The sequence below is a fragment of the Syzygium oleosum genome, unplaced genomic scaffold (assembly GCF_021117445.2).
Source record: "Syzygium oleosum isolate NSW1041296 unplaced genomic scaffold, Sole_v2.1 Sole_v2.46, whole genome shotgun sequence".
Classification (NCBI taxonomy): Eukaryota; Viridiplantae; Streptophyta; class Magnoliopsida; order Myrtales; family Myrtaceae; genus Syzygium; species Syzygium oleosum.
In genome coordinates, this window is record NW_026607530.1 from 687,269 (window position 1) to 700,441 (window position 13,173).

General features: G+C 39.3%; 1 protein-coding gene across 3 annotated transcripts in view; it reads left to right on the forward strand.

Annotated features, from left to right (window-relative positions):
* Positions 1 to 11,761, forward strand: part of LOC115687394 (serine/threonine-protein kinase TOR-like) — a 45,919-nt gene extending 34,158 nt beyond the window's left edge. For all 3 annotated transcript variants that reach the window (XM_030612939.2, XM_056306644.1, XM_030612940.2), the window contains exons 42-57: positions 802 to 1,002; positions 1,259 to 1,372; positions 1,445 to 1,654; positions 1,893 to 1,973; positions 3,486 to 3,560; positions 3,646 to 3,712; positions 3,800 to 3,960; positions 4,117 to 4,290; positions 4,422 to 4,553; positions 4,672 to 4,755; positions 7,506 to 7,567; positions 7,644 to 7,716; positions 7,837 to 7,971; positions 8,311 to 8,469; positions 8,550 to 8,812; positions 11,684 to 11,761. In XM_030612939.2, coding sequence (XP_030468799.2) covers positions 802 to 1,002; positions 1,259 to 1,372; positions 1,445 to 1,654; positions 1,893 to 1,973; positions 3,486 to 3,560; positions 3,646 to 3,712; positions 3,800 to 3,960; positions 4,117 to 4,290; positions 4,422 to 4,553; positions 4,672 to 4,755; positions 7,506 to 7,567; positions 7,644 to 7,716; positions 7,837 to 7,971; positions 8,311 to 8,469; positions 8,550 to 8,812; positions 11,684 to 11,702 — 2,010 coding nt within the window. In that variant the 3' untranslated portion in view covers positions 11,703 to 11,761. The remainder of the gene's footprint in view (positions 1 to 801; positions 1,003 to 1,258; positions 1,373 to 1,444; positions 1,655 to 1,892; positions 1,974 to 3,485; positions 3,561 to 3,645; positions 3,713 to 3,799; positions 3,961 to 4,116; positions 4,291 to 4,421; positions 4,554 to 4,671; positions 4,756 to 7,505; positions 7,568 to 7,643; positions 7,717 to 7,836; positions 7,972 to 8,310; positions 8,470 to 8,549; positions 8,813 to 11,683) is intronic.
* Positions 11,762 to 13,173: the final 1,412 nt, after the last annotated feature.

Genomic DNA, 13,173 nt, shown 5'->3' on the forward strand with positions numbered 1-13,173 from the left:
TTCCTGATGCTCCTAAGGGAAATTGCCTGTCCACATGCATCCCCACTAGAATCAAAATTCGCATTTTCTTAAATGGCTTGGCATGTAGTTTCAAGCAAGTTCCTTCCCGGTTCACCATAGTGAAAGCAACCTTCCCCTTTGGCTTGACCTCCATGTCTGCCACTTCTGCCTCTATTGTGTCCTGCAGATCTTCTGAGTTGTTTGACTCATCAAAGAAGAGGTGTCACTTCATCCCCCATCCAGTAGGCAGTTCTCTCGAAACCCATATCACACATTGATATGCTCCTGTAATTGAACCAATATGAGAGTCAGTCGAGATTTGTGATCTGAACAAGGAGAAACCATTTCCTGATCCAGATTAAAAATGCCATGACTACCAACTGTTCTGTTTATATTTCACCTACTGCTTGCCGCTAAAACCCTTTCTCCTTTTTTGGGAGACTCAACATGTTCTTGTGGATGAATTTTAAGTATGGGAAAATGAATATTACAGAAGAAACCTCTATTTAGATTTAGGAAAAGCATCTGTTATTAAGTTTCTTTGTTTAAACAAGTCTCCTAGTTTGGGGGTTCTCTAAATTATGTGTGCTTCACTGCAGGTTTTCCCACCTACGCAGTGTATGTGGTAACCTTATAGTATGGTACCTCTGCAATACTTCGTGAAATTAACAAGAGCTATTAAATCACTACACCTCATAAAATGTTCCATAATATAGTAACTCTTTTATAGAACTCAGCAAAACAATTGATTTTCTCATTGTATCACCACTGATAGCCAGCTCATTCCATCATTTGTTTCAGGATATACTGCGCCTTCTCACACTGTGGTTTAACCACGGGGCTACCATAGATGTTCAAATGGCCATGGAGAAAGGATTTGCTCTTGTAAATATCACCACATGGCTGGGCGTGCTGCCACAAGTAATTGCCAGGATCCATTCAAATTACCATGCTGTGCTCATCCGGTCGCTTTTAGTTCGCATAGGACACAGTCATCCCCAGGTTTGGATAATGCTTCTGAAGTGCAGCCTATTACTACTGATGCCCCTATTATTGAATGTATGAGGTTCTATTGTATTTTCTCTTTTAATATCACTCAGACGCATATATGTGTAAGAGTGAGGCTGGAGGACATGTGTACACTTCAAATGCATATTGGCTTCAGCATGGTGTTATTGATTCTATCTGGATCATCTGTTTTTTTTCTTCACTACCCATGTGAGATATATGTACTTAAGTATTTTAATTTTCTTCTTAGGCCCTCATGTACCCTCTTCTGGTGGCATTCAAAGCAGCAAGCAAGTTGCGGAGAGCTGCAGCTCAGGAAGTTGTTGACAAAGTACGGCAGCACAGTGGTGTGCTCGTAGATCAGGTGACAAGTGCTTTAATACTGTCGATTACTTATGTGCATGGTGGTGATCTTGAAGGAAAATTTTGGTGGCAGGCGCAACTTGTGTCAGAGGAGCTCGTCAGGGTTGCACTTCCAATACTCTGGCATGAAAAGTGGAACGAAGCATTGGAAGAGGCTAGGAAACAGTATCAACAGGTATATAACATTGAAGCAATGCTGAAGGTGCTGGAGCCATTACACGAGTCCCTCATGGAAGGAGCCGAGAGAAGCAATACGACCATCCACGAGAGGGCATTTATAAAGGTTGTGGCATGAATTGTTAATTGACAGATAGATATTTCTTATCTCTACTAGAATGTTTAGTCTTTTTATGTAGTCAGGGTGCTCGCTTATGAACAGTTTGAACTCCTAATCTTCTTCATTCCTGTCTTGCTTTTATTTATTTCCGTGAACCTGAATATTCTTGATTTTAACTTCTTCTTGGATACCGGTTAATATGGAATATCGTGTTTATTTAGATATTCATCCTCTTCCAATTCAGGATTACTATGTGGAGTTGATGGAGGCATATGATTGTTGCATGAGATATAAGAGAACGGGTAAAGATGCCGAGCTTAGACAGGTAAAATATCCCTCATGCTTAAAATTGGGCATTCTTCTTTGTAGAAAATACTGTCTTTCTTCGATTACATATTTTCTCGATTTTTTTAGTTAATTTAACTTGTTTGGTATGGGGCTTTGATAAGGCATGTAATTACAGCGTTTGCTGAAGTGACATGCTATTTATGTAATATCCTGAGATTATATCACTGCACTCCTTACAAAATTATTCGGCTCTTTTTGTTGTTTCTGGTTTGATCCTTCACTTTTGAGCTCTTTTTGTGGACATCTAACTTTGAATTATTCAAATGGAGAGTTTATTGTTTGGATGGGAATGCAATATTCTGATATTATTGAGTTGTATTTGCATCGAGTAGTTAGATGGTAAAGGAGGAATGTGTTTGTTTAGTGCTTTCTGCATGAAGACAGCTTTCATCAATTTCTTTGGGAAAATACCACCATAAACCCCAAACTATGCCACTTGTGATAAATTTACCCTGAACTTTTTTTTGTGACACGAAAAACCCCAAACTATGCCACTTGTAACACATTTACCCCATAATACTTTGACCCATGGGCATTTTCGTCTTTTTCCTGTTTCTGTTTTTTTTTCTTTCTTTTCTTCTCTCTTCCCTCTGCCAGCCATGGCGGAGGGAAGCCGGCGAGGGCGGCCCTCACCGGCGCTGGGGTTGGGCGAGGGTTGCCCTCGCCTGGGCGGGCGAGAGTCGCCCTCGCCCACCTAGGCGAGGGCAACCCTCGCCCGACCCCAGCGCCGGTGAGGGCCGCCCTCGCCGGCTTCCCTCCGCCATGGCCGGCGGAGGGAAGAGAGAAGAAAAGAAAAAAAAAAAGGAAAGAAAACAGAAAAAGGAAAAAGACGAAAATGCCCATGGGCCAAAGTATTGTGAGGTAAATGTGTCACAAGTGGCATAGTTTGGGGTTTTTCGTGTCACAAAAAAAAGTTCAGGGTAAATTTGTCACAAGTGGTATAGTTTGGAGTTTTTCGTGTCACAAAAAAAAGTTCAGGGTAAATTTGTCACAAGTGACATAGTTTGGGATTTTTGGTAGTATTTTCCCATTTCTTTTTTACAGTTTTGTTACCTTTTTTGGGCCAAATACTACTTTGTTACCTGAAGATGATTCTTTTGCATATTGAATGGTCAAAATGACGGTGACAAAAATATCTATCTTATTTCTAGGGTCCTACTTAAAAAATATAACACCAATGCTCCCAGTTGCCAAATAGTAGGTTTGAATGTAGCTTTATTTGCCAACAGACGTAATATTCAAGCGGATTTGATTCCAGTTGTATATTAATGTGGCCTTGCTAGTTGCTATGCCTTTGAAAAAATTCACATAGGGAAGAGTTCTTAGCCAAGTTCAGGAATGAGTAATTGAGTGAATATAAGCCACTTCCCTATCTCCTCTCACTCATGGTTTGTCCTGGTAGATGACAGATTTTACAGATATCAGTGTGTTCTCATGTTATGTGACAAAAGAGTTATGTTTCTTACATTTTGTGCTATATTGTGGTCAGGCATGGGATCTTTATAAATATGTATACATGCGTATCAATGAGCAGCTTCCAAGTCTTACCGATCTGGACCTCCAGGCAAGAAGAATATTGGTTTGTCACTAATATTTTTGCTGAACATCATTATTTTAAAGACGCTAACTACTTTTATGTGGATTTTTAGTCTGTCTCTCCTAAGCTGTTAGAATGCTGCAACTTGGAACTTGCAGTGCCTGGGACATACCATGCAGGTGAAGCAGAAAGCTAATCACGAATTTCTTGTTGAAGGGGAGATTAGTTGCTCATGATGATACCCAACGCGATCTTTTTTTTTCCAGATGCGCCAGTGGTGACTATTGCATCATTTAGTCCCAAGCTGCTTGTCTTTACTTCTAAGCAGAGGCCCAGAAAATTAACTATTCATGGGAGCGATGGTGAGGAATATACTTTTTTGCTGAAGGGTCATGAAGATTTACGTCTGGATGAACGAGTCATGCAGGTTCATCTGCATTTTTCCTTTCAGTAATCTCTTCTCGTGCCAGTTGTCAGACATTAGTCACAGCCTTGTATTTTTTTTCTTTTATTGGTTTTTCTGACACTGTTTCTCTATGTCGAGTGGGAATCTGTGTGTCCTAATGAAGTATATTCCTGTCAGCTTTTTGGTCTAGTGAACACTTTGATGGAAAATTCTAGCAAAACATCTGAAAAAGATTTGCCTATCCAAAGATATTCTGTTATTCCATTGGATCCCAATAGTGGATTAATTGGATGGGTTCCCAATTGTGATACTCTGCACCAACTGATACGCAAGTATAGACATTCCAGAGAGGTCAGTTCAATTCTCCAAGATACTTTCTTTTGTCAGTGAAATCTGCGCTTTTTAATTTCCTTTTTCTCTGCCTGAGTGGTTTTGTGGTCAAAGCTGCATTCTTCCCATGTGTGTTCTCTTCTTGTTACCAGATCCCCCTTGATCAGGAGTATAAATACTTGGAGAGTTTTGGCCCGGAAAACTATAATCTTTTGCCCCTCTTAGCTAAAGTTGAAGCTCTTGAGCATGTGCTACAGAAGACAGAAGGAGAAGACCTCAAAAAAGTAATGATTCTGTTTTATCAGGCTTTGAAAAGACGAACAGAACAAGGGTGTTATTTGAACTTTTTGTTGTCTAAACTGGTGGTTTTGAGCTCATGAGGTCCTCCTTAATTTTTGCTAGGTTCTTTGGTTAAAGAGCCGCACTTCTGAGGTTTGGCTGGAGATGCGGACAAATTTTACTCGGAGCTTGGCTGTCATGAGCATGGTACGTGCTTTCCCCTGTTAAGGGAGATTTTGTTGCTTTTTGAGAAAAGAAGGAAGAGAGGATGTCTTCTCTCTTTTTTCGCTCTTAAGCAGTGTTAGAAGTGTTACCACACATCATATGTTTACGGGATTTATCACGCCTTATAGATATGTGGTCGTCTTTCACCTAACAATTTAAACTTTTGCGACGGAAATTTTTAACGTACAGGAAAAGCCATAACTAGTTCAGAAAAAATGAAATATGACACTATGTCTAGGCTGTCGGTCCCAAGAACTTTGCTATGATGTGTAACATATTGTCAGTGTGTTATGTAGAATATTTCCGCCATTTGTCCTAGGGCTTTTCTTATTTAATTTCCTATTTCTTTATAGTTCAGCCTCATATATGATCCGAATCACTAGCTTCTCACATGTAGGAATATGTAGACTGATTTTGAATGCTGGGTACAGGAAACCTTCACAGTTAGCCCATCATTGGAGAACCCACTCGTCAGTTATGTCTTAACTATATTTTTTTTTCATAGGCAAAGAAAATATGACTAAAAGGCACCAAGGAGGTGCAAACCCATGTGCAAAAAGAGCTCAGTTACAAGACAAACCATCTACAATGTCAATTAAAGCATTTACATCCACATAATTTTCCCCTATATCAAAAGGGTAAGATTTTGAGCTAACTTTGAATGATTACAAAAACGGGGGTTTCCTCTCCAATTAAAAGCTCTCTTATCCCACTCTTTCCAAATTAACCAAAAAAAAAAAGCATGAGGGATTGAAGAAATCCTCCTTTTCTTAGCACAGGCAAAAGAAGACCTTGCATGCCCATGATTCTTGTTCAATAGATCCTCCTATAACCTAAGATGACCTAGTGGATCCATAAGTGGCTGCCCAAATCATTCTTGTCCACGGACAGTGAACAAGGAGATGTCTCAATGCCTCGCTTATAAAAATAACATCCATTTAATTAGCACAATCCCTCTTTCTGCAAATTGTCTGATGTAAGAATACGTTCCCAAGATGTTTTTCAAACAGAGAATGAAACTCAAATCAGTACTCTCACTTCCCAAATAGCTCTCCAAAGAAAAGCCTCCCTGCCACCAACATCCTTCTTTTCGAGTAAACTATAATAAGACTTCACAGAAGTTCCATCTCTACCACTACTCCAAGGCAAAGTAACCACACTATTGAGGGAACTCTTCGAAATATGCAACAAATAAAAAAAAAACTACAAAAGATTCAAGTTCCCAATTTTGGGCTTGTCTTGTAAAATCGATCTCCCAAGGGAACTCTTAGAGGAGCGATAACAATCCGCACTCCTCATTCAGAGTGATGTCAAAAGGTCAGGAAAATGATCCTTCAAAGACGTATACCCAACACCAAGTGTCAAGCCAAAAGCGTATACGCTTAGCATTTTCCATAATAGGAATTTAGTAACAAATGCAGTCCACTCAGCTCTAATCCACCTCGAAGCACCACACCCATGAGCTATTCTTCTACTTTTGGAAATCCCACCAGTTCTTGCAAGGACAGACTTAGCAACAACAAATTGCCTGCAAAGATACCCATTTTCAGCATTGAACCATCATAATCATTTGCCTTAGACAAGCATTGTTAAGCAATAAAAGAGACTTTATGCCAAGACCACTGTTACAAAAAGGTTGCTTTATTGCTTTCGAATTAAGCAGATGAAACTTACGTGCCTCATTGCAATCCCCTCACAAAAATCTATTCCAAGTGTTCTCCAGCCTTTTGGCAACCAAACGAGGGACAGGAAAGAGAGGTGGAATAGATTGGGAGATTGGAGATAGTGCTTTTGATGAAGGTCAATTTTTGCCTTTTGAAAGGATATGTCTTTTCTAACCTGGCAACTGCTTCTCAAATTTCTGAATAATAGGCTCCCAAATTCACTTATCCTTGCTTTCCTCGACACTCTTTGCTTCTAAAGCTTCTCGAAAAGACTTGTAGCTTTATGTTTGAACCCTTGGAAAGAGTTTGCATGGGCCTGGCGACGGCCTTAATGTTGTTAACTACCCAAAAGGAGACAGGGAACTGATGAAGAGGAACTTGCCTTGTGAACCCCATTCACAGCAACGCTAATGACTCTTGATCAACGTCCAGTTCAAACTCCTCCAAAATCTGCCCATTCCTTTCATTGTTTTCGCCCTTTGAGAAGATTTCAACAGAAGCACCTTCCATGGGACCGCAACCACCATCTACAACTCTGGGGGAATCCACAGCCGTCACAACCGAAATAGATCCTCTCACATTTTCAAACGAAAGATTTCCACCAAAGGAGGGAAGAGGCAAGGATGTCAAGAAAGAGTCAGCAGGACAGTCACAACATAAGGTTCTATAGTTATACAGTTCACTCTACTGCCGGGACCCCCTTATTGAACCCCAAAATCATACACCGGACCACCTTTGGGAAAAATTCGTCATTAGGACTAGTTCAGGACAGTTGAAATTCACTACAAGGAAAGCTCATGAGTCAGGCTCACAAAAAGAAGGGCAAAAAACTTCGACCCCACAAAAGGAACGAGGATGAGGGCACTGGTGACGGTTGGGATGGGCGAGCAGACCCAAATAGGGGCAAAGCCATGGGAAACCCTGGCAGAGCTTTTTTACTTAAAAATTGATTCTTGTTAGTATGAGTTTGACAAGAACTCAGCCCTCTCCTCAGTTATGTCTCAACTTGTCAAGATTGAATTTACAGAAGGATATGCTGAGGTTTACATATTTTGGGTTGCATTTCAGGTAGGCTACCTTCTTGGCTTAGGTGATCGACATCCAGGCAACATTATGTTGCACCGTTACAGGTATAACTCAAATGAAGCATGGAAAAGTATTGAACTTCAATTTCAAAGTATGACGTAAGTTTCTTGCTTTTTGCAGTGGAAAGATCGTACACATTGATTTTGGGGACTGTTTTGAAGTTTCGATGAACCGAGAAGAGTTCCCTGAAAAGGTATATCCAGTATGCTCTATACCATGTCACACTGCAAGCTTGCAAACAAAGCTTGGTGATTGTTTTTTGTGCATAAACTAAATCAGATAAGCTCTTTAATACGGTGAATTTTGTCAACAGGTCCCATTCCGCTTGACTAGAATGCTTGTGAAAGCAATGGAGGTTAGTGGTGTAGAGGGGAACTTCCGTTTGACATGTGAAAATGTGATGCAAGTGCTTCGAACAAACAAGGATAGTGTAATGGCAATGATGGAGGTATAACTTTTAGATTCTTTCTCTGGTTTCTGGGTGATTTATACCATGTATAGTTGCTTATATATATGGTAAACTAAATATATCGTATGTATATATAGGGAGGGACAGATGACTAATGGTTTGAAATGTTTGCCGGTAGTCTACAAGGAAGAGAAGATTTGTTTCCCTAGAATGTCGAATCTTGTCTTTTTTATTTTCCTTCTGGCTCTCTTTTTTCTATTTTCGAAAGTTTCAATATGCATATCTAAAGTTTTAAGCTGTAGTCATGTCAAGAAGTTGCTAATTGTGCTCATGCAGCACTATTCAACGCAATTGATTATCTCCCTAATCTTCTTTCAGGCATTTGTACATGATCCACTTATAAATTGGCGTCTTTTTCCCAAACTATCAGTGCTTGCTAGTGCTCATGTCCCCTCTGTTATGAATTCTGAAGAATCTTCTCAAAGTAGAGAGCTTGCTTTGCCACAGCGTGGTGCCTGGGAAAGGGAACTTCTTCAGGTAGGCAGAAGTTGAGTAGAGTAAGAATTTTGAAACTGCCAGAATCTATTTGATGCTCACATTAGGTTAATTTTGTCTAGGCCATTGATCAACTCGGTAATGCAAATGAGGTGCTAAACAAACAAGCTGTGGCAGTCATGGCTCGGATGAGTGACAAACTTACTGGCCGTGACTTCTCCGACTCTTCATTTTCCAGCATCTCTGATCAACATTCCTTGAACCACTGCAACTTAACTTCAGGGGATTCTCACAAAGTTGATCATGGGTTATCTGTTAAGCTTCAAGTTCAAAAGTTAATTGTTCAGGCTACATCTCAGGAAAATTTGTGCCAGAATTATCTCGGGTATGGTGCTGTCAATTTCACTTTATTGATTTTTGCTGATACTTTATTTCATTTTTTAAATGCGTATGGTTTATGATGTGAATGTTCTGGGGCTTGACTTGATCGGTATTAGTAGTTGTGAAGGTTGGGCTTGGACTAGGATTTTGGTTTGATTTGTCCCATTGTACCTGGAGCTTATGGAAGCTACGTGTGTCAGGAACCCAATTTTCTTGTGTTTGAATAGCATGATCATAGTCTACTGGTGGAGAAGGATACCCTCCAATGCCTTGAATTTGAAAACTAAACATAGCAACATCTTTAAGTAAGCGTTTGGTAACGCACAAAATTTCTTTTTATTAATAATATTTTTAAATATTTAAATATTTCTTTCTTTTTTCTTTTCTTTTTTTTCTTTTCCTCCTTCTTGGTCATAGCATGCTCGCAGGCTATGACCGGAAAAATATTTTTTATTAATAATATTTTTATTAAAAGTATTTTTTTTTTTGTTGCAGTATTATTTTTATTAATAATATTTTTTATTAAAATATTTTTATTAAAAATATATATTTTTATTTTTTTTGCCATGGCACAGTTGCTCTACCATGGCTGGTAAAATATTTTTTTATTAAAAATATACATTTTTATTTTTTGGAAGCTATGTGTGTCAGGAACCCAAATTTTTTTATTAATAATTTTTTTATTAAAATTTTTTATTAAAAAATATATTTTTATTTTTTTGCCATGGCCTGGTCAGGACATGGCTGGTAAAATATTTTTATTAAAAATATATTTTTCTTTTTTGGCCATGGCACGATCGCGAGCCATGGCACGTAAAATAATTTTTTATTAATAATTTTTATTAAAAATATACATTTTTATTTTTTTAGCTATGGCTGGTCTAGTGCCATGGCCTGAAAATATTTTTTTATTAATAATATTTTTTATTAAAAATATATATATTTTCTTTTTGCCATGGCTCTGGTACCATGCTGGCTAAAATATTTTTTATTAATAATATTTTTATTAAAAATATACATTTTTATTTTTTAGCTATGGCTGTCGTGTTAGTGACCGTAAAATATTTTTTATTAATAATATTTTTATTAAAAATATATATTTTTTTTTTTGCCATGGCACGTCACACTGGCAGTAAATATTTTTTTATTAATAATATTTTTATTAAAATATTTTTATTAAAAATATATATTTTTCTTTTTATGGCCCATGGTAAAATATTTTTATTAATAATATTTTATTAAAATATTTTATTCGTAGATGGGGTCCTTATTAAGCTAAATTAAAAACCAAGAAAAGGAAGAGAAAAAAAATGTTCTCAAAATGTTAACGTACTTTTTTCGTTAACGACTTTTCAGATTAACAAAAATCAACGTTTGCAAGTTGTACACCTAGGATGTCATACTAGCCTACGATGCCATAACTTTTTTTCGCTCATTTAATTGCTACATTGGAGTAAAATAGATCATTTGAGTGCCACTTCCGGCGAAAATAGATCATTTGAGTGTCATTTCTGGCAAATGAGCTGACGTGGATTTTTTAATTAATTTTTCATCCGACGTGGATTTTTTTAATGTTATTTTATTTTATTGATTTTTTTAATTTTTCTTTTTCTTTATCTTTTTATTTTTATTTTCTTTCTTATTTTATTTATTTTTTTTTCAAGGTTGGCGAGGGTCGCCGGTGACCTTCGCCAAAGGCCTTGCCCTTGGCCAAACTGGGCCATGGCCACCTCGCCATCGGCCGGTATGGCCACGAAGGCCCTTGGCGAGGCCATCGCGGCCTTGCCGTCGCGAGCAAGGCGGTGAAGGCTCTCGCTAGATCCGGCGAGGCCGCCTTGCCCGCGGCAGCGAACGCCCTTGGCGAGGCCAAGGCCTCTTGCTGGATCCGGTGAGGCCGCCTTGCCCGCGGCGGCGAAGGCTCTTGCTAGATCCGGCGAGGCCGCCTTGCCCGCGGCCGCGAAAGCCCTTGGCAAGGCCATCGCGGCCTCGCCGGCACAAGCGATGTGGCGAAGGCTCTCGCCAAATCTGGCAAGGCTGCCTCGCCCGCGGTGGTGAAAGCTCTCGCTAGATCTGGCGAGGCCGCCTCGCCTGCGGCCGTCGAGACGGCCTTCACGGCCTCGCCCAAGGCCTTCGGGGGCAAGGACAAGGCAGCCATCGCCCAAACTGGGCGAGGCCTTCACAGCTAGCGAGGGTCGCCGGTGACCCTTGTCAGCATTGAAATTTTTTTTTGCAAAAATAAAAAAATTCAAAAAAATATTAAAATATTATCCACGTCAGCTCCGGTGAAGCCACGTCGGCTCCAGCGAAGCCACGTCGGATTTTCCGGCTGTTAAATGGCATTTGGCATTCAAGTGATCACTTTTTCAAATTTTGGCACTCAAGTAAGCGAAAAAAAAGTTATGGCACTCAAGTGAGTGCCGTATGAAAGTTATGGCAGTCTTAGTGTCCTTATCCCGTCAGAATTATGAGCTTGTTTATTGTATTTGTAGGATTGTTTCTATTTGAGCAACTGCGTCATATATTTTTACTTTCTCGTCTAATATCTCATTCTAAAACCTAAGCAATACTTCGCGTAACTGATCTTAATAAGCAAAACTATTCCAATGTGTACTGTTCAATAAGGAATGCTTGGGTGGTCTACTATTAGTCTTGTTTCACATACGAAGTGTTCGTAATGTGAAAGCCCGTGTTTTTCGCCTCGATAACACCCTGCACAACTTCTTTTCGCATGTGATGCCGGAGATCATGAATCTTTTCTTGTCAGACCATGTAATCGATTGTCCCTTGTTGCTTGATCCCATTATCATTGAATTACGGGTCTGTTGGACGTATCACTTTCTTTGTTCTAATTATCTGAACAATTTCCTTTTTGCAGGTGGTGTCCTTTCTGGTGAGTTGAAGAAAATCAAACGAATGAGTGTCTTGTACAAACCTGGATTTGAGAGTATAATGTGGATTTGAGAGTATAATGTACATAGCTACATACATTTGTCTTGTAAATATGTACAGAAATGTATGATGTATAGATGGAGTCTAAATTAATAGAAAGATGGGTAGTGAGAATATCAAGAAGCAACTTTTAAAGCATTTTGTGTCTATGACGACTACCGACGAAGGCGGTGGAGTCGATGTATCTCGGCCAACAACACATTAATTGATAGGATACAAGCTGGCTAAAATTGGCTGGATGGACTGAATTGTTATAAATGCAAAATGTTTAGAACTTAATTGACATAATTGAAAGGTTTAGGATTGAATTGACACAATCATAATTGGCTTAGGACTTTTTTGGTGTTCTCCCGGGAATAATAGTCCTCTTGAGTCTAGATATGAGATATTGGAAGGGCCAAGAGGAAATAGATCTTAAATTGTCTACATAGTTCTTCTCGCAAAACACCGATATTGGCTGCCTGAGTAAAAGGAAAAGAGAGGCTGAGTGATTGGGTGCAAGTGCTAAGTGTGGCCAATCCAAAATCTCTGCAAAGTTACATGAGTATAAGCAAAATGGGTTGACACTGATGTGGTAATTTTTAAATATATTTTTATTTTTTTCCCTTTCCTTTTTCCCCTGGTCGGTCAGAGGTTGGAGCTAGCGCGACCTCAGCAGCCATTGGTGAGGCACGCCCTCGCCAGCACTAGTACCTAGCCTGGCCGGTGGCGATTGGCCAGGGGAAGAAGGAAAGGAAAAAAAAGGAAAAAATATTAAAAAAAATTATCACGTCAGTGTCGGTTAGATGGCCAGCGTCGGCCAACATCTTTGTCAGTGTCGGTCGATCAAAATTGGCTGGATTGAATTAGTACATATGTAAAAAGTTTACTGAATCGGTAAAAAAAATGATTTATGACTAAATTAGTATAATTACAATAGGTTTAAGACTATTTTCGTAATTTTCCCACTTTGATGAGCACTATATGCTGACCAGGGTCGTGCCATGATTCCTACAGCAATAGTCAATTAAAAAGACCAAATTATACATCATTCATAAAGGAAGTGACTCATCATTAGCCATGCTTTGCTGCTATAAATCTCGATCCCACGTTTGGTCGAGGACAATGTTCATGTCTTGGCCCCCACGAGACGGACGCATCGGTCCACCCAACGACCTCTCATCATCTGGATAAGCACAAGAACTTTGGAATAAGGACTCAGATGTAAGTCCGCGTGATGCATGAACTCTGCATACCTTATGGTTTGAAAATTATTGGAACTTGTTTTACTATTTCCTTGGAAGACTAGCTACAAGAAAACTCTCGTTTTTTTTCCACTAGCCGCCGTTCAGACCGTTCAGAAAGACGAGTCGGCGGTGAATATTATTATAATGAACAACAATAATTTATAACACGTTCCAACTTCTTGAGAATCTA